The sequence below is a fragment of the Symphodus melops genome (assembly GCF_947650265.1).
Source record: "Symphodus melops genome assembly, chromosome: 10".
NCBI lineage: Eukaryota > Metazoa > Chordata > Actinopteri > Labriformes > Labridae > Symphodus > Symphodus melops.
The window spans coordinates 16,172,340-16,198,672 of record NC_136700.1 but is presented as its reverse complement, the minus strand read 5'-3'; the positions used below and the strand labels follow the sequence as shown (position 1 = coordinate 16,198,672).

Sequence of the window (26,333 nt, the reverse complement as noted above, 5' to 3'; positions counted from 1 at the left end):
TCGTACACTCTGGATTCGGCCTGTAGTAGTGTTTTCATGAATTTTGAGCTGCAAATGCAAATGAATGGTTTTAATTGAGTGCTTCTTTAACTTAAAGTGATAGTTTGGTATTTTTTAAGCGGGGTTGTACCTGTCAATATTAAACGTATTACCCACAGGAGATGCCTGTCAGCTTTGCTCCTTAAGCGAAGAAGTTAGATGGCTCACATATGGTTGTTAGATCCCCTTATTAAGCAAATTTGAACTGTACTAGCAACCACTTCACTTTAGCACTATTCAACCCTCCACATGGCACCGTAATGGCTGTGGTTTCAGATCCAACCTCAGCGCTTTGCTGCATGTTACTCCCCTCTCTCCTCCCCACATTTACTGCTTCTCTTTAAAAAATGGCCCACAAATTATTTAAAAAAAAAAATTCTTCCCCTCTTGCTTTTGGACCTGATTGTCCCTCTGCAGAGGTTTTGCCCCAGTCTTCTGTTTTGGTTCGTTTTTTTCTTAATATTAGGTAAATTACGTAGAGCAAACGACCCTGTCTGCATATCAGTAGAGCCTATAGCTTCCTTCCACGGGAGTCTCCCCTTAAAGTGACCAAGCTGACTGGCAACTTATGTGGCTAATACATTTCATATTGACAACTACGTCATGCAACCCTATATTTCAAGAATATCAAACTATGCCTCCAGGAAAGATATCATGAGCAAGTGCACAAGATGATGATGATGATTTTATCATGTAAATGGTAAGCGATCATTTTTACGTGCAAGTATGTTCTTTTCCACTATTTCGTCATCATTTTTGCATGGATATAAAGGCAAAGACTGTTGTCATAATGTCAGACGCTGTTGTCATTTGTCTTTGCCATTTCTGCATCGTCCTTTTTGACATCAAGACCTTTCTCCTGAGACAGAACAGTGGGGAGCCTGTGTGAACAATGTGTTAGTTACACTCTAATTGAGGCCACTCTCAGCATATAAAGGTACGTCTTTGAATAAAATGCTTTCATTAGATTAAACACATTGTAAATAAAATGATAAAATACCAAACCCTGCTCTTTTTAGATATCAAAGATTTCTTATCAGTTCTTGTGAGCAGTGAGTGTTCAAAGTTTTCTTATTCCTGACTGCTTGTGATGTGCTGAGCTATTTAGTTCCAGTCAAGCTTGAAATAAGATCAAGACAATCATGTGTTTTTAATCTTTCTCTGTCAAATTGTGCATGATTCTCCACTTTCCTACCTCTCTTTTTACTTGTTTTGCTTGGTGTAATGGATTGACTTGCCAGCATCAATGATTCCACCTACTGCCTCACTTCACTGTAGTTTAGTAAAAATGGCTTCAATTAATACATCATACATTCTTTGATTCAGACTTCATAAGTTTGATTTGGTAAGATAATTTCAGGGCAGAATCCAATTAGTTGGAGGCTAAATGATTTTCCTACAGTTAATTTTCTTTGCAGGGCCTCAGTGGGTATTGCTGTTTCCTGACAGCCAAAGGAAGAGAGTCCTGGTATCATGGGCCAGCTGCTCTTTCCATCTTTCTTTTGCTTGCTCTGGTCTCCCCCCCCCAAAACCACCACCACACACACACACAGTCCAAAGACATGCAGATCAGGTGAACTAGAAGATTAAATTTGCCTGCGTTTGCTGGGTGTTAATCCGATGATGGACTGGTGACCTGCTTCCCTGCCATCTTGTGCATGCGGGGCGAGTCTCCATCCCCCTGCGACTCTGAGCAGGAATAAGTAGGTATAGAGAATGAACGCTATGTGAAAGCTTCCAGGCACCTTTTCAAGGTTATTTGACAATTTCTCCATTATTTGGTCAATAGACTCTCAGGATTATCTACAATGGTCCTGTGCATACAAGAAGTCAAAAAAATGTTGCTGATTCTGGCTGGCTGACTACTTTGTCTTTGTCCGTGTTGCTGCTGCTTTGTCATTGCTAAAAGGTTTCCAGCCACTGCCAAACAGTCAATGTATATCCAGTGTGTTGCTGCCGCCGAAGGTTTAACCCAGCAGATGACATTCAGTACAGCCCCATAATCATTGCCTCCTAATGAATTAAATAGCCCTGACATTTCACAGCACAACGCTTGTCCTTTTCCTGCAACTGCTCCTCTGTTGTACCCCTCCTTTTATTTATTCTGTCGCTCATTTGTTTTTGTGGTTTCTCCTGCATCGCTCCTAAGTGCCTTTTGGCCTCAAACTATGGCCCCCTCCCTCTATACCTCTCCATACTTTAGTTCTTCATCCCTCACTCCCTTTCTTATTGCTTCTCTTGCTTCTTCTCCTCACTTGTCTGCTCATCGGTATGCTGCTGCACGCCTGGATGTCTATGCAGCCCGAGCTGAGAGAGAGTGAGAGAGAGAGAGTCACAGTTTAGCAGATGAGACAGAATCCAGCTGGGGGGTCACAACCCTAAATGACCATCAGCGCTCACACACTTGCAGGCACGCTCAATAAGTTATACACCCACACATCCCTGATGGCAGGAGCAAGAGGTCATTCGCCAACAATATAGGAAGAACAAATGGGAGAGCAAAAGAGAGAGTGAGAAAGCAGGATTTAGAGATGAGGAAGAGGTGTGTACATTGCTTGCTGGGCCATCATTCTCCTATGGTCTGGTTGGAAAGATGGCAAGAGAGGTTATAGACAAAGAAAAAAAGTGGCTATGAAAGGGGCATAGCCTGTAGGAGAGCAGTGTTTTTTCAGCAGTGTCAGAAAGTTTGTATGTTTGGGGAAAACAGATGAGGGCAGGACGGATGACTTTCTGACTGCACTGATGTGGGACGGAAGGAAGCACGGACCAATGGATGGACGGACGGACAGACAGACAAGCAGATGGACAGACATAAAGACAATCAGACAAGCGCAAAAACATTGTGTATTAAGTGTACAAATAATAAATACTTTATTTTAAGCTATGCAACCAATTCAGTCTAGTTAATAAAGGAAAAAATATAATCTTGCGTTCAATTTATAAAACTTTCCACCCTTGAACCGAAAAGGTAGTTTTCTTGAAAAGTTAAAGAAAAAACGTTGGATTTCTTTAAATTATTTTTTATTCTATGTTTAGAGTAAATTCATATCACAAATAATAATCACCATGCATGGGCAAACCCAAAGAACTTTTCTCTTTGTATTACTAAAATACAGATGCATAAAGCCTATAAGATATGTGATTAACTGTTTTAAATCCAGATCAATGAAGCTAAATTACTTTCTACTACTCAATAATGTACTGGAAATTCAAAAATGGTTATGTTTTCCAAAAAGTTTCTTTATAGGCTATTTTATATTCTGATAGAGACAACAAGTACAGCTGAGAGCAAAACTTATATCTGTGTTTTGTTTTATTTATATGATAAGCTACATAAAGTATTGCAAGGACTCAGGCAGTATAAATAGTTAACTATCTTCCAGATGCTTTATTTCTTCTCTATGCACTTTTGACTGCTGGAGAATTGAGATTTGTTTTGTGCACTGCAGACTTCTTATGTAACAAACCGATGGTTGCTCAGTTCTTCCCCATTCAAACAATCATAATCACTCTTGTGGACACACATATGCATACACATAGTCCTACTGTGTTCTTCACTTTGGTCTTATCAAATTTATGGTTGGCCGAGCAGCACATTTAGACCTAGATAAAATTATAAACTATTCCTCTCTAATGAGTCAACATGAAAGATTTTATAGCATCATCTTGGCTGACTAAATACAACTCTAATATTAAAAAAAGGGTTCAAAGCTTGTAATCAGAGACAGTATTTATCTTGATGCAGTGAGGATTTTAATTAGATGGGAATTCCCGCTGCCCATGATTACTGAGTCAATGGGGGACTTGAGGTCTTTGAATCTGATGTTTATTCCCTTAACAAACAAAGGCATGCTGTTATAATTCTTTTTTCATTTTTTTTTTAAAGTTCGTCAACATACCAAAGACGGAAAGAGTCTACAGGCAATTAGCACAGTAAATGACCTCCTTCATTTATGCAGACACCAACTGCACAGCTATCGCGAGACAGACCGGGGTTGCCATAGCGACGACGGTTCAACACAAGCGCCCCTGACTGAACTGGAGTCGAAAACCTGACTGAAAAAACTTACTGCAATTGATTCGTTGAATTTTGAACACGTAAAAGCGTGTTGACCCGCTGAGTGAGTCATCGATTGTGCAGTCAGAAGCTTGTTATATAGGGAGAGTCACGGGAAACCTGAGGTAAGTCAAGAATTTAAGTCGTGTTTAGGAGCTGAAACGGAAACTAAGACTTACGCATGACGTTTATGTTTTTCGCTGTCATCTTAACTAAATAAAATAGTTATAAATACGGAAGTTTGCATTAACGAAGTTCTTCTGGACTCGTAGTTGATGTAGCCCAAAATAGTAAACAAACTATCATTGCAACAATCATTTAGTCAACATTATATATAATACAAAGGTTCAACTTTCAACAACGAAGCAAAGATGTCCACTCAAAGTTGGTTTGGTTTGTCTTCAAGCTTGGAGTCAAAACATTAAAAATTTGCCTTCTAATTTCCCTTCATGTTGCAACATCATGACATGATAGTAGTTTTGAATGAATCAAGGTTGCATCCTATAGTTTTGTCATAATTGTGTGACCATTTGCTCAGAGTTAAGGTCATGATACCTGAACCGTCCTGTATGATATGACTGACTGTACACCTGACCTTGTTTTCTATGACAGGTTATATCAGCCCTCTCAGTAATTTGTCATCAAGCTTTATTCAATTGGAGGCAACCTTCAGCGAATGTCATTTCCCTATCAGCTCAGTTGCTGGTAGATGTTGCAGCCTAGACTCCCATTTAAAAAAATATCTTATTTCTGCTTGACCAACTCATTTCAGTTATTGGCATTAACAGCCTAAAAATGTACCAGCCATTTGTCAAGTGGCTGCCAGATACAACACAGGATTACATGTTTAAAGTGCCTCTTTAAATCTTTGCCTCTAACATTTAAGCCAGTAGGCTACTGTATGTTTTTTACACAATAACTTTTTTGTTTTGTTTTTTGTTTTAAATTGCAGGAGGGTCTCTTCTTAACAAGAATCGCAAGAGAGGCAAGAAGCCCACACCCCCACCCCACTCCGACCTCTTACCAAACAAATAACATGAATATAAATAACTTTGTGGTGCTTCCGAACAAAAATGCCAAATCTGTCAAGCTCAATGCCAGGTAAGGACAGATACGATTTCTGTTTTGTTATGAGACACTTGGTGCAAGCATTTAGTGCCAATTGGCTGACATACTATCATGATGTGTTCCCATTCAAATTCGGCCCAGGGAATGAATACTTCTCAATACTGAGTTTCAGGCGAGATAGACCATATGTCTTGGATTCAGATCCAGTGTGTTTGTTTTCTTCATATTGCCAGTGCAAAATCGAGTCAAGTCTCCTTTGTAGTTTCTCATTTGCCAACAGGTAATTGACTTAATTGATGTCTGCCTTGGTGGTTCCCTGATCCAGTAACTGATTGATTAAAGTATTGATCAATTGCAGCAACAGGGATCTGCTGGTGCAGCAGATGAATTGAATTTATTGATGAAGGTGTTGCTGTCCAATCTGACAGAGTAGGTCATTTGTATGATTGATTGTTGTTGATTGATTGCATATATGCAAGTGTGTGTGTGTGTTGCCATAGGAACCTACAAGACCTGCAGATGGAGACTCTGACTCTGACTCAGGAGAGCGAAAAGATGGAGGAGAAATTGCAACAACTGAAAGAGAGGATGAGTAAAGAGAAAGAAGAGAGAGGGTGAGTATCAGCGGTACAGCACCAGGTGAGGGGAGAGGGAATACAAGGTAGAGAGTAGGTAATGGTGACAGATAAGTTTAAACATTGTTTAAATATGTTTAGAATGGGGCTGCGGTTCCTGTAAATGAAAACACAGAAGACACACTTACTCAATACCCAGCAGCAGAATATTTCTCCCTTCATTTTTGCCTTATCCCCAAAAAATTGGTTCAGGAATGAATACAGTATTTCATTTGGCTTGTATGCTGATGTCTAATATTTTACCACAATCTCAGTAGTGTTTGCCACAGTGATATTATCCATCCTATACATCCCATAGAGGTTGAAGACCTTTTCCGACTTAAAATCATCATAAAGAAATAACGAAAAGCAAAATTGTATAGGCAGTGTTTGTGTTTGTTATGGTGGCCACATTAACCTGCCTGAAGAAAACCTACAGCCAGCCATAATTATAATACTTTGCAGTGATATGAGTTTTCTTTTTTATATATATATATATATATATATATATATATATATATATATATAAAAAAAAGAAGCTCCACGACAGCAAGAGGGTTATACAGTACTGACAAGTTGAAGATGTAATATTTTTAGATGGGACTAATGAGGAATCCAGATCTAAAATGAATTGACACTGAGATAGACAGACAGATGGAGAGAGATTAAAGAGACAGAAGGGGGCCTGGACTAACAGCAGGTGAGGAGAAGGGTCAGGGAAGACACTGTAGACAGACGAGGGGAGTAAAAAAGTAGAACTACTGAGCTGAAGAGACTTTGAGATGAATACAGCTGTTTGTGTGTGTGTGTGGGGGGAAAGTATAGCTGTTCATAAACTGTAAGTCCAGTGTGTTTTGTCTAAAAACTCATGGAACAGATCTGTTGAGTAACGAAGAAACAGGAGTCAGTGTGGAGCAGTAAATGATGGACAAACCTGCAACAGCTGTGAAAGACGAAACAACCGAGAAGGCAAAAAGAGCAGAAACAATCAGTAACAGAAATAGATACTCGTTTGTGTCTTGCAATAACATTTGTTATGAATTGGCGCTTCACAAATACCTATTGATCGATTGATGGAGGAGGACACTAAATGAGAGCGAGGGAGAGGTTGATGACATCCATACTCATAAAGGTCACTGCAAAGGTTGCCATGTGGAGAAAAGGGGAGTAGTCAAAGAGCCAATGAAAGATTCGGTACGTTCATGTCCATATAGTGGACTTTTCTAAAGGTCAGTGGAGCCCTACAGACAATAAGTCCCAACAACGTGTGTGGAACAATCACATTTTGTCTTCACAACAGACAACATCAATGTTCCTCACAGGAGAAAAAGGGAACAGTTACATGTACACGAAAGGGAAGAAGGACAATTCAAAGAACTGGCAGAGTGTCATTTCATCAAACTGCCTGAGCCGCTGTTCAGACCAATCAAAAGCACTGGGTACACTTATCTCAGCTCGTCTCCGATATGTTAATGCATTTTAAGGTTTCACTTGTCAGATAGGAATACATAGTTGTGAGAACAGTGATTATGTTTTTGCGTTGATCTGCTTTGATGATTGACAGAGGGCAGGTTGTAACAGCAGCCATGTTATTAATGGTAAATGTCTTTCAAGGCCTTGTAGAAACACGTGTTGGCTGTCATGGGGTAAATCTCTTATTTATGGTCATTAAGCATGAATGAATGCTTTAGGTAAGTTTAGTCAGGCTGAAAACTTCACACACAATGAACTCATACAAATGTAGTTTTATAACTAAAACAACACTAGTATAAATGATCCAGGTCCAGTGTTTGTTTCTGTCCCCATCAATCCAAGGCCTTTTATACTTTTCAAACCATCCTGAGTGCCTGGACCTGAATCATTTATACGAATGATTTTTGGATTTTGCGTTTTCCTCCGCCTTTGTTTTTTGAAGTATTCCCTTCCATTTGCACTGGTTGTTTGAGGGCTTCCAGAAGAGCTCCTGCTGGCTCTCCTTTTCACATGTAGTTTTACAATCGTGTTATTTAGTTTGTTTTGCAATAAGATGCTTTGGATTTACACATTGAGGACGGGGACATGCACTCTGACCCTTAAACTAAAGAAAAAACTAACACCATCACATCACCACATTTTTAATGTAGTCAGCCATCTTTTTGGAATATTATCCAACATGTTGAGATTTTCACAGCTTCCTATCCTGCAAAAATACAAACTTTTTTTTTTCTTAAACTCTGTTTATCCCCGTTGGGCAATTAGCGCAGCAAGCGCTAAGGTTTGAGAGTTGATGACTCTCCCCACTGATCCACGGTTTTGCTTTTAAACTTGCAGAATAAAAGCAAATTGTTTCAAATTCACATGATTTATTGCAGTTCCATAGAAACCTATGAGATTTGTCAACGGATGTGACTTTATGGAGAACAGCCTAATAAAGACATCATAATATATAAGTACATACACGGACAGCTTCAGAGAGAGGGGGATGACTCCTTTAAATAGTAACAGCCAGAAAGAGGTTTTACTCATACACACAGACAGTCACAGCTAGTGACATCACCAGTGATTAAGGGCGAGGACATAATGAGAGGTATTTGTTACACATTATGCATCTCTCCATTGGTTGAAATACATACATCACAAATACAGAATGGAAATGCATACTGTGAGTTTAAATCATAGGTTAATTAGTTTATGGGTTTCTGTGTTTAACTGCGTGCATGTGTCTTTGTAAATGAACACTGCTGTGTCTCAGGGATAGCCTAGCTCTAATTAAGAAGTCATACATCAGTATGGGGAGCAGGCCATCTCATCCAGGCTGCACAAACGATAAGAACATAAACACTGTGTTTCCTGTCACACTGAAATACTGCAACATTTACTGCTACACCAGCCCCAAGATACCACAAGGAGTGAGCATGGCTGCCTGTGTGTATCATTTGATGCTTGTCCTCCATAAATAATGGCACTTGGATTTGTGTGTTTACAGAGAGTTTCACCTCTTTTTTTTTTTTTGGCTCAGGATGTCTTCTGTGCTTCTTAATCAGTAACAACACACTCCATAATGCCACAGGGCAGGAGTCCTGCTTTTCGCCTAATGTCTTTGAAATGCTTGAGAAAGATTCAACATTTGCGAGTGAGTGAGCGAGGTGAAGAGCTATAATCAGTTTGTGTGTGAAGCAGCGTGTGAAGGCAGGGGAAAGATTTAGCTGGCTCAGATTTAAAGATGAAATAATGCAGCTCAAACATAAAACATAAAAACACCATATCAATAAATATTCTCTTTTCAAATGTTAACTTTTCCTGCTCAGGCTGGACTATAAGGAGACTAAGATGTGAGTTCAGCAGTTAATCAGGTGTTTTGAAGAGTGTTAAGAAGGTTCCTGGGGTTGTTCAGGAGTGTGGCGGCAGTACCTCAGTCCCTAGGTACTTGGGTTGGGAACCGGAGGGTTCAAGTCCTGATGTGGACCAACAAATCAGGAAATTGGTCGGGTAGCTGCTGAAGTACCAGTCCACATCCTGAGCACTGCCGGGGTGCCCTTGAGCAGGGCTCAGGAGGGCCTGTTGGGGGCCGCTCCCTCACTCTGACATTTCTCAAGTAGTGCATGTGTCCATAGGATCCTGTTTGTGCATGTGTGCTGTATCAGCCTATGTGTGTAGCATGTTTTAACAGAGTGTACAAACATAGTTTCCCCATTGGGGATAAATAAAGTAAATCTTCTTGTCACTGCTCCCTTCTTTACCTGTCTTTCTCTCTCAGAGCAACCCTGTAGTAGGTTCAAGGTTCTTTATTGTCAATTCCAAAATATGTCAGACATACATACATACATAGTAGGGATGCTCTGATTCGATCCTGGTATCTGATTCGATCCTGGTATCTGACATTAACTGAATCAGATTGCGGGATTACATAATGGTGATGATGGAGGGAGCGATCCTCGAGGCCTATTTACTAAATTCGGTTCCGTCCTAGTCTGTGTTCGCGGCGAGGACGTGCGTGTCCTACGTCACCGTCATCGGTGCACTGGTCGGCGTTGTGCATTTTTCTCGGTGGAGCCAACATAGCATGAAGGGTGCTAACAAAGGCTCAGCTTTAAGACCCACAGACTCTGTACTGTAGGTCTTCAGGCTGTTTTTTTCTTTTCTTTTTTTTCCGCTCAGGCGCCGCCGTGTAATGCACTGTGTTTTGCACCATGTGTGTCTGTGTTATGCACTCCTCGCTCAGCTTTTCCCCGAGAATTGAACAATTCAACTCCTGGAGTAGACCAATTGTAAAATCTTTTTTCTTATATAGTCTTATAGTTTGGCAACACACACACCCACACACATACAGAAGAAGAGAAGAGAGAAGAGGCGAATAAATTCAGTTGCCGAGCGGAGGTGGTGGATAATCAGTTTGGGAAGAGTACACAAGCGATAATAAAGCCAGAGCAGCAGCTCAGGGCAAATGTAGTACATCATTCTCTGTTTGACCTGCCCAAAGCGCAGATTTAATGCAGCTTTGTCTTTAGGCTGACAAGCCTTCCTGACACTTGCTCTCATCTTATCAGAACACACAGTTGAGATTCCCCTTTTTCCAGCTTATGTCCCCTCATGGCTGTCCTTTAATCTTTTTTTTGTCGACATTTGTAGCTACTCGGTTCGTGTTGTCTGACTCCTCCTCCTTTTCCTTTCACTCCATTTACCACCCATTTAACTGTTGTGATTAAAGAGCTCTAGTGCGGAATATTTCCTAGCTCTGTTTAAGTTGTTCTTCTATCTCCACTCTTTCTGTTTTTGCCCTCTCTTCCGACTCACACTGGGAAAAAGGGATTTGAGAGGAGACCGGATTTTTTTTGGCATTAGACTCCACAGTGTATGCATTTGCATGAATATGCAGGACACAGATGTTTTCACTTTTCCCTTCGGGTGCGATGGGTCAGTTAGAGGTGATAGCAGTGTGTGTTCTCTCTTGTGTTGGACATGGTTGTGTCAGTGTACGACCGGTTGCGAATGCCTCAGGTTTTATACTGAATAATTTGGCATTCCTTCTCTTTTCATTTCGGTGTATGTGTTTGTGTTGGACATGCAGGCTGTGTGTAGGTCGATGAGTAACATTTCCTCTGACTGTGTTTTTTTGGCGTTGGTGTTGACTTTGGTGAAGAAAGCTTTTTGACAAGGGGGCATTTGGTGTTTTGTTTTGTGATTCATTTTCATTTTGAACTAGTTGAACACATTTTTCAGAAGAATGTGTAAAATAATGGGAACGCATTCGTGAACGTTTGTTTGCGTTGCTTTCTTTCTCCGTCTTACTGCATGTCAATAAAACTGCAATGCTGTATGTGAAATATAGACTTAAAGGCAGAGGAGGTAATTTTCGAAAACTAGCATGATTTTGAAAGTAACATCCTCTCCGTTCTTTGTATTTACTCACCCCCTCCCCTCTGTGCTCCCTCAAAGCCCCGCCCCTCATTTACTTAAACTAGAGCAATTGGTCCATAACTGGTTTTAGTTCATGCTCTGAGTGTAGGCTCGTGCATTCATGGAGTAGAGAGGCTTGATAGGTTTATAAAACGTGGTCGAGTGCAGACATTGGTCGAAGATTTTACTGTTTATAGCTGCTACAGATTATCTTTGTTTCTTTTTCAGTGCACATGAGTTATTAATTACTGTCAGAACCTAAAGACAATTTCAAGCAGAATCTTAAAAAGTATATCTGGAGAAAATTACCCACCCTGCCTCTAAGTACACAAGTTCACTGCAGTTTAAAGAAGCCTGCGAACAGCTCCCACATGTGCATGCAGAAGGTGTAGATGGGAGAGTGGGTGTGTGTTTGAGAGAAACATCGAAGGTGTGAATGTGCATCTTTCTATATTTTCCTCGAAACAACTTTAAGGCGTTATTATTTCGGAGTTCATCTGTGCGCTGCACTGTTTGAGTGGGTGTAATTGAGTGTGATCTGTGTTGATAAGATAATGAGATCCATGCAAAAGCAAAGTGCATAGAGATACACGAGCAGACACACACACACACACTTTTTACCTCCATGTTGACTGTCCTGAGGGGACACCTTGTCATCCTGCACTGACAGTGGTGTGCCTCAACTGTCTCCCTTAGCGACAGTCCAGTTGCCAAGGTGATGTCGCCAGGGTGATTACCTGACGCCCACCCTCAGTGTCAGCGCAGCACAGCCACAGCATCAATGGTGTTGGCAACTCTTGACACACACAAACACACACACACACACACACACACACACACACACACACACACACACACACACTCAGACCCAGAAAGGCGAACTCTCTCTCACACACAAATAGAGTCTGACTTCCTGTGTGTTGACAGGCTGCCAGCTCAATCCAAAATAAACTTCTTTCAAAGACAGCCAGACATCACAATAGCATAAATAGCATAAATAATTCAGCAACAGGAGCATGAATAACTTGTGTCTAAATGAGGATACCTCTCCATTTCTTTACTTTCTGTAACTGACAACTTTCTGCATGAATGTGTGTGTGTGCAATAATGCATGTGCACATTTGAGATCATTTATTGCAGATGCGTCTCTGCATGTGTGTATTTGTGTTTGAGTAGGTTTGATTCCAACACTCTTTGATGTTCTGCCTTTATAAATTTTATAACATTCAATTGATCTCGGTTGTCTACATTGAGATAAAACCTTTTGTTCTTGCGATGAGAAATGTAAGACCCACGAGAAACTGAACATGCGCTGAATTAATGTTGGAAAACCCAAATTCATACTTGTGTTTTTTAAGACAAACGCTTTTTCTTGCCGCTCTGACCCCCTTAAACAACACAAGAAGGGACAAACTTATTTTCATTTTTTCTATTAACTTGATTTAGAGGTTTGGGATTCAGTTACAAAGTGGCTATACATATTTTTATTCCGGCATTCATATATTTTTCTTGACCACCGTTCTAGCTTCTTTTTTTAAAGCCCTTCACTATTATTTAAACATATTCAGTCTCATTGGGTCTTTCAGTGGATTAAAAAAGCATTAGCTCTAAGCTTTGTTACACACACCCTGCCTTCACTTTCCGTAGTGAAATTGCAACGGATAACTGCAAGGTGTTTACATTGCATTTTTTCGCTTAATCTTTGAAGTCTAACACCAGTTAGAAATGATTTTGTTGAGGTTTTTATAACCTTTAATGAGTTTGATTCATAAACCATCTCTGTACTTTGTTGCTATAAGTAGTGCTTGAAGGTGTACCAAAGCCTTCAGATCTATGAAATGAAGCTTTGCGGAAGTTCAGGTAGGTCATGTAGTCAGGCTCTCTTATTGAGCTTTAGCTGATCTCACGCAAGCCTCACCAGCTGATGACCAGCTGATCTGCTGAAAGCATCCGATTGATCAAATACTTCCTACGCTGCCATATTTAAACTGCTCTAGTCTGCCTGTGCTTCTCTGCTCCCTCTGCTTGTTGCATTTGTAACCCTCCTCAATTGAGGCTATTCTGACTTCCTTGTTTAGGCATATCTATGCGCAAAAATTCAAAGGGTTGTAAGAACTTCTCTTTATTTTCAGAAAAGCTAGCTATCATATTCATGTGAAACCATCTCTCGCTGTGTGTTCTGTCTGAACAGGAATTCTGGAGGGTTTAGATGGAAGTCTGGAAAGTGTGGTCCTTTAATGAACAACGCTCAAACAGATAGAGCCACTAAGAACAAGGAAAACAAACTCCAAAAGGTGCAAATCTCCCTCTCCGTGTGTGTTTGTTTCAGCCTGTGGTACTTGATGTCATCATCTGCATATGTGCAATTCTATATTCCATTGGTTTAAAATGTTTCTCATCTTACTTCAGATGTTACTTCAAAAATAGTCATTTTTATTCCTTTAACTCTGAGCAGCTTTTCATGTGACTTTCTGTGACCTTATAGTTTGAATGCAGTGTAATAGAAGTCCTGTGTTCATGCACCATGAATAGATATTTTATGGATCAACGTCGTTTTTATTTATGTATTAGCTTGCACGATAAAAACCTCTGGTTTTTGTGCAACGTCAGAAGATAATATGAACAAAAAGAAGTGCATAAACACACATACGTAGCAGTACACTTTGCCTGAGTGGTAGGACTTTAAGAGCTGCTACAAACTGTCACTACTTATCTGTCACTGCCTGTCTCCTCAACAGCTGTCAGAAGGCAAGTTGAGGATCCGAGTGCTGAAGGATGAACCGCTGACAGGTAAGGAGTTCACAGCATCTTTTCGGTTACCTGCACCAGAAATTTGTACTGAGATGCAGTTAGTCCTCTGACACACTCCCCTGCTCTGAAATTCTTTCTACCCTCTACGTTGAGGTTAGTATTCAAGAGCAGCTTCAGGCAAACATCGTGGGACCTGGTTCAGGTTCAGTGTCTTGTTCACATGTACTTCAGTAAGGTTGATTATTGCCATCAGAGGAGCCAGGCAGGGGAGGCCTGTTGTTATAGATTGATTAGTGTAGCCAGTAGCCAACCAGAATTATTCATGTATGCCTGAGGCACAAAAGTACACCTTGAGTCTAAATGTTTAAAAAGACTGCTGATTAGGGGTAAATGACAAATTTACCCCGAATTTTACCCCTGTATTCCCTCATACAAAGCATGTATTGTCTATTTGGGAATACATGCTTTGTTTTTTTCACCTTTTAATTCAATTCACATCAGATGACTTGAAGGGGTTGTTGACAAGTCTCAAGGGTTTGTAAACAAGTGAAATGTTTGTATTTGTTTCCAAATGTTGCAGTGTACAGTACATATGTAGCTGTCATGTATTTTAACTCCCTAGATGTGTGCTGTACAAATCAAGAAGTCAGCTACGTATTAAATATCTATCATGTTAATGGAAACTGTTTTCCACGCGTTAACAACAGTTTGATTTTTTTCTCTCTAGTGCACCCGAAGCCACCGCCTCACCGCCCCGCCCCTTCCACCGGTCAGCAAACAAAAACAAAAAGCAGGCTGAGGGGAAAGTGCTGTGGACAATGTGAAGTCAAGACTGCTGGACTTGTATGTATACATAGACACACACAGTATACGCAATACACAATACGGCTTCCTGACCCCGAATCTGAAGTACTTCTGTTTCGCCCTTTTGACTCCGCCAGCCGAAATGGTAATGATCTCATCCCGCTGTTGGCATGTAGTGTGTGAAATCCTTTGCAAAGAGGCTCTTTCAGCTGTGAGATTCAACTAAATGGAAGCCATTTCTAACTTTGCAAAACATTGAAGTAGTTTGCTACTCTCCCCATGACTACAGTAGAACTACCTGTACATCTATGTACTTTTATCTTTGCCCCTTAAATAAGTTAAATACTTATTAATGTGTGTTTTCATTCTTAATAGTTTTGAAAAAAAGTGTTGTTATAGCAAATTGCACTCATATTTTACCTTCTTCGAATGGATGGGACTGGCACGAGAAATGATAAGAGGACTGATGTCATTCAGCATTTCTACAGCCAGCAGTGGATGTGTTAATAAGGCTCGGTGGCATGCACCATATCCTACTAACAAACAAACATTTAACAACAAGTAGTCTCGCGTGCTGCTCAATTAACCTGATGCAAACTAACTTTATTTTTCGTAGTTTTAAGCATCAGCCCATGAGTCAGTTAACGAATGGTTAAAATGATGAATATAGCTCTTTATCAGCCTTCTCACTTGGTGCACATCAGTCAGTCTTTGTCTGTTTATATTTACATGTAGCTCTTCCTATACGTCTATTCTTTCTCTCCCTCCTGCCCTACCGTTTTCACTACATGCAGATCCGCTTCATTTCTTTGTTGGTCGTCCTCCACCCTGTCCACTCTGTCCATCATTTGTCTCTCTGGTTGTGCCTCTCTTGTTGCTGTCCTATCTTTCGATCCGTCTTCGTGTTTGTGTTTGCACTGGTAACAGTTTAGCTGGATCCTTCCATCGATACTCCAGACCTCTAAGGGCACCGTTGTTTATTCTCGCTCGCTCTTTATTCACTACTTCACAGGAGGACTGTATGTGTGTGCACTGTATGTATCGTGTGTATGTGCGTGATCGTCTTTGTTTGTATGAATAATGGACTTAGCAAACTGAGATGAGTAATGCATGCTTGATGATTGGTCGCTCGCTCGGTCGATCCCACATTTCCGCCCTTTAGATCCTCAACTATTAATGTCTTACACCGATCATGTGTCTGACGAGACGCCTACAGTTTGGTGTTAAATAACCGAGAGGGAGCAGGAGAAAGATTGATAGGGGGAATAAAAGAGAGGGAGGGGTTGAACTGAACAAGCTGACAGTCACCATTTTTCTGCACCTTTTATGGTGGAATAAGTTATTTTAAATGTAGCACACACATCGTGTTACAATGGTGCGTGATCATTTGTGTGATCGTGCATTTGATGGTGTTGTGTTGAACTGTTCAATTTAGTGTCCAGTTCCCTCAGTGACCCACAGTGATGAGCTTTATGACACTGTGTATAGTAGTCTGGGCGGGCACGTAAGCCAACATGCACACACAATCCAGTGTCACACACACACATTTTGGATATAGCCCTTGTGCCCTGTAATGACGGCAATAATGGAAAGCGCTTTGAATGTCTGTGCTATTCAGTCTGGAACTGCACTTAAGCAATTGTTGCACACACACACACACACACACACACACACCTACACACACACACACACCTACACACACACACACACACACACACACACACACACACACACACACACACGCCCCTACACACACATAAATACACATCTGGGCTTATTTTAAACTATGACTCACATATACTGGCTAAGACTACCAAACTTCCATGTGCACATACGAACACACTGCACGCCAAACCTCATGCTGTATTCCAGAATCATCCAGGCAGAAAAAAAGGGCCATTTCCTCCTGCACAGCACAGGTGAGCGCAGTGATATGCCACTTGCAGTCTGATAGGGATGCCTAGTCCCTGGGGAGTGACTGTAATTTATCCTCAGGTCTGAGAGGGGAAATGAGGCCTTGCTTTATGGGACCATTAAAGGGCAATGTCACAGCTGTAGACTTGCATGTGTACGCACAAAGTCACACACACACACACACACACACACACCCCCCGCACACGCACATGCACACACACACACACACACACACACACACACACACACAAACACCAATGCATTTGAGACAATGGAATATACCAGAAAGAATATGAATAATAAAAGGATTACAAGTTAGAAGCACATTTGATCAGGTGAGAAAGGAGTGGGATTAGGTGATTTGCATTGAAAGATTCAAATATGCAAAAAAATTAGAAGTAAACATTTAAATAAAATATGGAAGTTTTAAAGTCCTTAAAAAATAATAGTCCAATCCAGTCCAACTGCTGATAAGGAGAACTGTACTTTTCTTTAAGGAAGTGCACTAACTATACTTCCTGAATTTTGCATGAAACTGAGGATGGACTCTGCAAGATTTACTTGTACGTTAAATTAAAGGAACCATTCAAATGGTGGGTATTTGTTCACATTTTGTTGCTTCATGAATTTTAAGAAGCCTTGGTCCTTTACTCCCTCCAGCCCTCCCTGAACATCGTCCCTTTTTATTGGCTCTCCTTACTTGTTTTGTCCTCGACCGAGTGCTCCATCCACCCAGCCTGGGCCTATCTCCCCAACCTGCTGATGCAAGGACTTTTCCTCACTAATAAGACCGGATTCTCACAGATAGATATGATAATGACCTCCCTTAAGATGCATTCGCTCTCACAACACACGCATGCTTGCACACACGTACACACGCACACATAGTGCAATGCATATAGGCTTTCCACACCTCACTCACTCTCTCTCTCTCTCTCTCTCTCTCTCTCTCTCTCTATCTCTAGTTTCAACTTCTCTCACTCACTGAAAAATACACATACACTCACTCATCTTGCAGCATCCTGCCATGGACTCCATTTCAATAGTCATGCCTCCAGTCCAAGTTTGTTTGGCAAGGTGGACGTTAGAGAAAAAGGATGGATATCCGACCTTCAGCTGAAATCTTTAAGCAAAATCACTACGACATAGGCTTTTCAATTCAGATAGTTACACACATTTCAACAGGCAAATATGTTTGCGCACATACGCACACATTTTCACATCCATCCCCTTCATATATTCACACCAAAGCGCACACACTCACTGTCTTCACTGTGTGTCTGTTTCAGATGTGTGCTGAATGCACAGAGGACTACTGCATCGGCTGCTTTACCAAATTCCACCAGAAGGGTGCACTGAAGCTCCACAGGATTATCCCCATTCAGGTGAGCGTTGTCTCACGTGTATCAGGTCTGCTTCCTCGCCTCTCTGTTTCTATTCTTTCTGTTTTCTCTCTGTCTCTCTTTCTCTTAAACAGATACTTTCAATAACAGCTGCCATGATCCTCAGTCTCCTTTTGCTCCACTCATTCTTTCATTTATAGTTCGGCATCCATGACCAAAAAAAAATCTACCAATTTGCAACTAATCTTATATCTAGCTTTGCACCCTGTTTCAGTTTGATATGTCCACACACTCACAAACACGCACAGAATGTAGTTCAGAAGTGTGTGTCTGTGGTTAATATTGCAGATTTGCCATGTCTTGTCACCCTATAACAAAATAGATCATTGGCAAATGCCTTCTTTAAAAAGGTAACTTTGTTCCCTTTTTTCACACACTACCCCCTTGCCCCCTTCTCTTTCTCTATCTCTCTCACACACTCACACACACACGTGTACTTGCTCAGACCAAATCCCACTCTTCAAGTCATACAGATAGCAGAGAACAGGCCTCAGGCAGCACTCAACCCAACAGCAGCCTTCAGTCCAGGATTAAACAGAGATAAGACAACAGGTCAATAGTAGAGAGTTTAATTTAACAGTCTTGTGCTGGATCGACACTAACGAAAAAGATTCTGCCAGCATGGTTTTCAAGTAAGAGGAAAATGTAAAGGTTGTTGTTTCGAACATTAACTCATCAGTCAAAGATAAAAAAACACATCAAAGCAGGGTTATTAATGATTTACTGGAAGAGGATGTGATTGAACTTTTTCAACTGTATATTTTCTCTCAATATAACAAAGAGTCAATTGAAGGTAATTTTAGTCATTTAGTCATTTAGTATTGTGTGGATTCTCTTCGGAAAATATCCAATAAGTCAAAGTCAAGAAACGTTTCCTGTCTTGGGTACATTTCTTTTCACTGACTTTTAGATCTTCTGTGCTTTCAGACGAAGGTGTGAACTCGCCCTACAAGACTTTGACTTTGATAAATTTGGATGTGACTTGGAAATATCATAAAGGACTCACAATTCCAGTTAGAGTTTAACACCAGTCAACCTCAAGATTCGAAGCGGAAAACGCGTACCGGATCACAGAATCAGAGTGTTGAAATTACACTGTAAAATGAAAATGTAAATCTCTCTCACACACATACACACAGTCTGTGATCAGTAAGGACCAAGTTGATAGTCGGGAACGCACGTCATCTAGTCAAATGGTCGTTTTGATTTTTGTCCATTCAGTCTCACCATGTCACCATCAACAATCAACAAGATAACGTTATCCCACAGCATGCCTGAGCACTACTGCCTTTAAAAAAATCCAAGCAAGGGAATATGTTTCGAAACAAATCTCAATTTCTTGACATTATCTAATAAAATGTTCCAAGATCTGACCTAGTGGAACACATCGTTAAACATTGAATTAGATAACATAAGAAAGAATAAGGCCTTTTTACCTGCTCTTTCGTTAAGAGTCAAGTTCAGATCCCATTTGTAATGCATTGGCACTATACAAAGAAAGATATACTTTATCAAATTTAACACTTTGATTATGGCGCCTGGCACTTCAATGTTGTTAACCCTTCAGGGTGAGATAGTGCTCCCTCAAGGCCTTCAAGTTTCTTCGCTGATTGTGATGGCTGTGTCCAATGCTGAGTCAATGGATTCTTTTGCGATGAAATACAGCACGATGACAAAAAAACACGAGCTGAGCCTCCTCCATGGCAATGGGCTAAATGTGGTGTCGTAGACGTAATGACGTATTACGCTGTCTTTTATTGTATGACCTTCGTCTTTTTCTTACCGCCACCCATTATACTGGCGGGGTAATGCAGTTATATCTGTTGCTTCCTCCTGCAGTACGTCTTCATAAGTCATTGGCTTAATTTGCATGATTTTCCCGGGACATCAGACCGCGGTCAAAACATTGACAACATGGGCAGCAGGAATTTTTTAGTTTCCAAAAAAAAGAAAGCCCCAGAACTATTAAGTTCCAGGATATGTTGGTTGAAACGAGGCTAAAAGCTACTGCTGTGAAAGTCTGTCTGAAGGGACAAAAACACAAGCCTGCACTTTGCCAAGTGACCACAGCATGGTTTCATAGAATGTCTTGTTAAATGAATAAACAAGCTGGTTACTTTAAAACAAAGCATTTGTTCAGGATGACCTTTGTCACACTAAAACTAAAGTAAGGATTGAAATAACATGAGGCAACTGGCCACTTCATTGAAATTGGCAGGAATGTGAGACTAAATGTCGGAGAGTGGTAACAAACAGTTGTCAAACTCAGCTGCCAGTAATGGGGGGTCTGGACACTGATCTGTCAGGCACTTAGTTTGAAGCCTAATAAGGCAGTAAGCATTCATTGATATGCATCTGTAAGAGCACAGTTGGCTGGTGACCAAAATGAGAAAAAGAAAACGTTGAGCCATCTGAGGGTGTTAAGATCAAGAAAGAGTGTCCCCAGGCTTGTGAGATCTGTTTACAGACAAATATTTAGTTCTTAAAAACTGCATGGCCATGGGCAAGTTTCCTCCCATGAGAGTCTGAATGGACTCATTTCGAACTTGGATAGACTGCCACTGAGTGAGCGCCACTTAGCTTTTATCACTGATTCTACCAGAGAGATTTCGGACCAAGAACAAGTCTCTTTTCTTTGCCATTTGGGCCCAGACAGATTCATCCATCATGACTCCATTACCTTTTGCTGAAATGTTGAAGACCGGAGGCAGAATCTGTCACAGGCCTAAACAAGAGCTTCTTACCAGGAGACATCAAACATATGATCATGCTTCCATCCTGCAGGGCAAAATGTCTGGTTTTTGATTGTGTCGGAATAAGCCTCTATTTTAACACAACCACATTTTATATAACGTACCGAGGTTGGAACTACTGTCTCCTGTCTGAAGGTGTTCATATTCATTATTGTGTTACTAAGACATACACAAAAACATTCCTCAGCGCTAAGTACGTTGCTCAGGACTTGGAAAATGGTCTACATCTTGTCAGATAATGAAGTGATGATCTGGAAGGAGCTACAGGGCAGATAGACAATAAAAACAGCCGTAACGTGCATCATCACTTTGTAGCATAGCATGAATTCTAAATCTGTGTTTCACGGTGTGTTTCTAGGCACTCCAGGTTTACTTGTTTCTGTTGGACTTGTTTGTTCCTTCAAGGACAGGATAGTGCATAGCAAAACCTTAGCAGCCCTACTGGTCAGTTGTGATTAATGATACAAAATAATGAATTCAACCTTTTGTTTTAAGGAAACATAATTGGCAGTCATGCTGTGTGCTTCCCATTTTCTCTTATCTTCTCCATAAGTATGGATATCCTATGTTTCTGATTATACTCTGGTATACTCTACATATAGCAATTCAATAGGTTATGAGAGATAATATCATATTTCTATCACAACTGGGCAGCCAGTATAGCATGCACAAAGGTGATTGTGTGATAAGTGTCTTGCCCAAGGACAGAACAACATATGGCCGCAGGAGCTGGGGATCGAACCCTGACCCTCTGGTGAGGGATGACCGATGAACAAATTACATTGCCAGGATTTTGTGTGGTTGATCGTGTGTCAAAAGCAATCCAATCTGCTTTAAAGGGGCTGCTCCTCAAATCCTAAGTCTTAAACATATTGAGCTCTTATCCCCTGTGGTGTTGGGGGAACCAAAAACCACCAGCTAGCACTGTAAAATGTTCAATTCATCTCAAGATCTTTATCCTCAGTTTTACTTTCTTCTTCTTCTTTTCAGTGAAGAAGCCCGGCATAATTTCTATTTAATCCAAAATCGTGTTTGACCTCGAGGGATTTTGCAATATTTCCACTCTTAAGAGACAGGACCCTGGTTACTGGTGCATGGAGTCTGTTGGTGTGTGATGTGCTGTTTTCAGGGCTCGTCTCCAAACAATATAGAAGAACTTGAGAACGAATTTGACCAACCCAGCACTCAGCTCATATGAGTTTGACAACCCTGGTTTGAAACCTTTTTGAAGTAAAAGCAGCTCTGTGTTTCATTGACATCAAATGAAGGTGAAGACATATACTCTTGTCATCATTATGAATTTCAAGGTTATGCTGGTGAGCACTCAAACTGATTGGATTGCACCTTTTACAGTGAGGTCCATGCCACCTGTCTATTTGGTTTCACCTCATTCCCTTCATGTTGTTCGCAAACACGAAGATCAACCTCCTTGATTCTTGGAAGATGTGTTAAAAAGTTGTGACTAATTTATTTTAAACAGATTTTTCTTCATGATTCTTCTTGTTGTCTTTAAATACAGTTGTAGGCAGTGTGTACATGACAACACTGCTGATTCCTTTTTTTACTGTTTCGCTGTTATGTCTGCAAAAACAAAGCTGGAAACCCTAAACAATCCTGTAGAGAAACTGGCTGGTGTGATGAAACCACTTAGACTTAGTTTGCCCTTAGTGTCTCTTCTAAGAAAGGCCTTGGAGTCAAATACGTAGCATAAAATAACCCTAAGGACTTCCTGAGGATATTTTAACGGAAAACTATTTGATCACAAAGGGGGTTTTTTTCAGCTCCTCTCGTGCAAATTGGTTCAAGTATTTCTTTATGCATAGCTTGGGGGAGTCCTGATGGGTTGCTAGAGGGTCCCCAGTAATCATTTGCCTCAAAAATATTTAAAAGGATCCTTTCCATTCTCTTAAAAGTGACATTCTTCAGGGAGTATAACAAGTGTTGGAATTCATGATGATTGATGGAGTAAGACACTTAATCAGTCATTAGAGAATGCACCTCTTGATACAAAGGCTTCAGTCCTCTGCAGGGTGTAAATCATTTTGTTTTCCCTCATTGCCTCTCGCTTCTGTTAAAACCCCCACCATTGTTTAACTTTAACGTGATGTTATGTATCATGGCTTGAATTCTCAGACAGACCTACAGACCCACGTGAGCACACGGGATGTGGTCAGCTGCTTCCAGAAACAGTTAAAGCCCAACTCCTGTCCTGACACGTCTACAAGCCCTAAAGCTGGTCCCAGATCCAAACCCAGTCCAGATCACACCTCTACGTCCGAAGCATTAACCATACAAGAAGATCAGCGGCCAGGGAAAGAGGCAGAGGCTCAAAATGATAACCGTCAGGTAGGTTTGAGTCTTTATCATCATTTACTTTTCCACACAAAGTAATACGTGCCTCTCTCAATCATGCCTGTCTACAATGAGTGAGAAGCTCGAGTCCCGCCTGCTGTTCTGTTGTCGGGCTGTGTTTACATCATGTTTACATGGGCGGGATGGCCTTGCGTATCAATCTGTTTCAGTCCAGGAGTAGAGAAATGAATAATAGCACAGTCTACTCACATGTCATGTAAGTGTCAATGTATTTGCAATGTGAAACCTAAGGGTGCTAACATTGGCTTGCTAACACAACAATGCAGGCCTCGGGCAATTGCAGCTCGAGCAAAAGACAATTTTGTCCGCTGCTTGTGCTTAATGGTGATTACTGAAATTATGGTGCGTTCTAATTAACAACTCTTTGTGCAAAGAGAGAAGAAGGTTGAAGCTGTGCCGCTGGAGGAGAGCGGAGGCTTCAGAAGAGTAGAGGGTCAAATTCCTCAAGGGGCGACATCTACCGGATTTTTTTTTTTAATTGGTTACTTACCTTTTTGATGAATTTCCATCCATTCATTTTCACTTGCTGTGAGGATAGAGCAGACACATGTCAAACAAGGCTGTGCACCGTGTGTGTCATGCCTCTGCACCATGTAAATCCATTTCAATGACTTCAAACAAACCCAAATTGATGCCGAATCCACAGGCTGCATCTACACGCAGGCTTTTTGAGCTGCATGTACTCTTGACTAAAAATGCCCTCCAACAGTCAGAGTTTGGCAAGCTTGACATTTTAGCCTGTTAACACCACAGAGCTTAGTTGACCTTAATGAAAAATATAGTCATTTCATACAGTTTGGGTCAGAAAGTACTTTAAAGATTGGTACAGTGTTTATATCAAACTGGTGTTCAGAGTATCTGTTTAAACTGAACAAAGAGCAAAAATACAGACAACAACTAGAGCACAACTGATAAAGGATTTATATCTGTCATAATGTAGCAGTTGTAAACATGTAGAAACTTCGACCAATGTCTGCACTCGACCACGTTTGATAAACCAATCAAGCCTCTCTACCCCATGTATGCACGAGCCCTCACTCAAAGCATTAGCTGAAATCCGCTCCTGGACCAATGGCACTAGTTGTTGTGAGAGATATTTTCAGAATTCAGAAAAGTCGATATTTGAATTGGAATACGCCATAGTCATGATTAATTTGGAGAACACAGGCACATCTATTATAAATCCGACATGGAGCGCCCTCATATGGCTGACATGGAATGACCAAGATCGTCGGTGTGATTTTAATTCGAATTATGTTTTTATGATTGAGTCCTCGAATATTTGCTATTTACTCTATTTAGCATAAACGGATTCAATGTGTTAGATTACAACCCCAAAGTACAATATGCTGCTTCTTTTAATAGTATCTATGGTTGCACTTACCTAACGTCATACTATTCATACACGAGCCCAGTGAGAAATTGGAGGCGATCGTGGCTGGCCCCCATCAGAGAAACTAACTCATTAAACTCATTTAAATCACAACTCAAAATGTACCTTTATTCACAGGCCTTTAAAAGCAGCTGAAACAAGCACCATATTTTTATTTTTTATTTTTATTCTATTCTAGGTGTGTACCTTTTCTATGCTTGTCCATGTATATATAAGCGTGTGCATTTGTATGAAATGTGTATGTAGGCTACGAGTGTATATTGTTGTTTTTTTTTTCTTTGGTTCTGTTGTCATGCACTTCCTGTAAAGCAGCTGAAGCTGTTTTTACATTTGATAAAAAAACCCACTTTGACTTGACTTTGATACACAGTAGGGAACCTTTTTTACCGTACAACACATCTTGGGCATCCATTACTATTGCTTGAATCACAACTTTGCTTTATGGCAGGTGTTGCACGTGAGCCATGAGGAGAAAAAGGAGGAAAGGCCAAAAAGTGATCATGAGTGGGGATACGCCACGGCCCTGCTGAGAGGGAAGTACGATGAGGAGGAGTCTGCGAGATCTTTCCAGGACGCTCTCAGACAGTGGAGAGGGGAGAAGACAGATGCGGCAGCGGAAATCATGAGTGAGGAGGCCATGTGGACACCTGTCATACCAGGTAAAGTGCAAAGAGGTGCTTGTGGAGCGTAATGTAGCTGACCATCAACAGAAAGACTTCAGCTGGAGCAGCCAGCTTTATTCATCCAGCATCTCACTTAATATCAGTTACATGGATGAGGTTATGAATGTCATTTTCATCCGATTTCTTTTCTTCTCTTCCAACCATACTCACCTCTCACGCCATTCCCTTTTTTTCTTTTTTTTTTATGCGCACCATGAACACGTGCAATCTTGTGAAATGCAATCCAGGAGTTTTGCAACACATTATCCCCCTGTTAATGTTACAGATTTGAATCAGTGCTTGGACTTGGATGGACTTTGAACTACGAGTCTTTTAAGCTCTAGTTGATAGTGTGAACTGTGGGGGGGATTCTGTTGAGGGGCTTTGATCATCTATTGCATTTGATTGCACACAAACGTTTCATGGCATGTCTAATCTACACCCTTTATCTTGTCCTGTATTCTCATCTTTTCCCCAAAACATTCACTTCTAAAGTACTTCACTGTACATCAGTTAACAAAAACAACCTAAAGACCTGTTCCATTAAAAAAAATGGGATGGTAAGATGCAGAAAATAAAAAAAACACAAGGTGATAGATCAGTATCATATTGAACAGGTTCTGTGCATTGAATGTAAAAGCTATCTCAACCATGTGATTACGGCTATTAAATGAAATATAGCAGTCACAACGAGACAACAGTGTCTCGCACGAAGTCTTCTGCCATCAACTTAACAGCAGGTACGTCAAAACGGTTTGAATGCTATTAAATTTACCTTTGCCTACTGTACCTTCAATCCCATTTTGGACATTCTCCACAGCACTCCTCCTCCCTCCTCCTCCCTCCTCTCTCTGATCTTTTAGGGCCTCGTAGAAACTGCTTACCACTGCAGGAGCATGGTAATCCATGGCTGTTGCGTATTGAGATAATTAGAGGAGCGTTAGGGGTGGCCCTACTCCACACCACAGCACTAAATGCCTTGGCAGTTTCAATGCTTATGTGTGCAAGCTCCATTGCGTCAGGCAATTTCTCTGCCCTTTCACACTTACTGTGTTTCTACATGTGCGCGTGTGTGTGTGTGTGTCTGCATGTGTGTGCGTTACGGTTTCCGTGCGTGTATATTATA

The 26,333-nt window shown here is 40.9% G+C and overlaps 1 protein-coding gene across 1 annotated transcript in view; it reads left to right on the top strand.

Moving 5' to 3' along the window:
* The first annotated feature begins 4,032 nt into the window (after window positions 1-4,032).
* The window catches only part of zbbx (zinc finger, B-box domain containing), a 47,479-nt gene continuing 25,178 nt past the window's right edge, over window positions 4,033-26,333 (top strand). Inside the window, exons 1-9 of the mRNA XM_079353222.1 lie at window positions 4,033-4,221; window positions 5,049-5,197; window positions 5,665-5,778; window positions 13,346-13,448; window positions 13,893-13,944; window positions 14,633-14,748; window positions 17,913-18,008; window positions 22,913-23,125; window positions 24,994-25,204. Of these exons, the coding sequence (XP_079209348.1) occupies window positions 5,133-5,197; window positions 5,665-5,778; window positions 13,346-13,448; window positions 13,893-13,944; window positions 14,633-14,748; window positions 17,913-18,008; window positions 22,913-23,125; window positions 24,994-25,204 (970 nt within the window). The 5' untranslated portion in view covers window positions 4,033-4,221; window positions 5,049-5,132. The remainder of the gene's footprint in view (window positions 4,222-5,048; window positions 5,198-5,664; window positions 5,779-13,345; window positions 13,449-13,892; window positions 13,945-14,632; window positions 14,749-17,912; window positions 18,009-22,912; window positions 23,126-24,993; window positions 25,205-26,333) is intronic.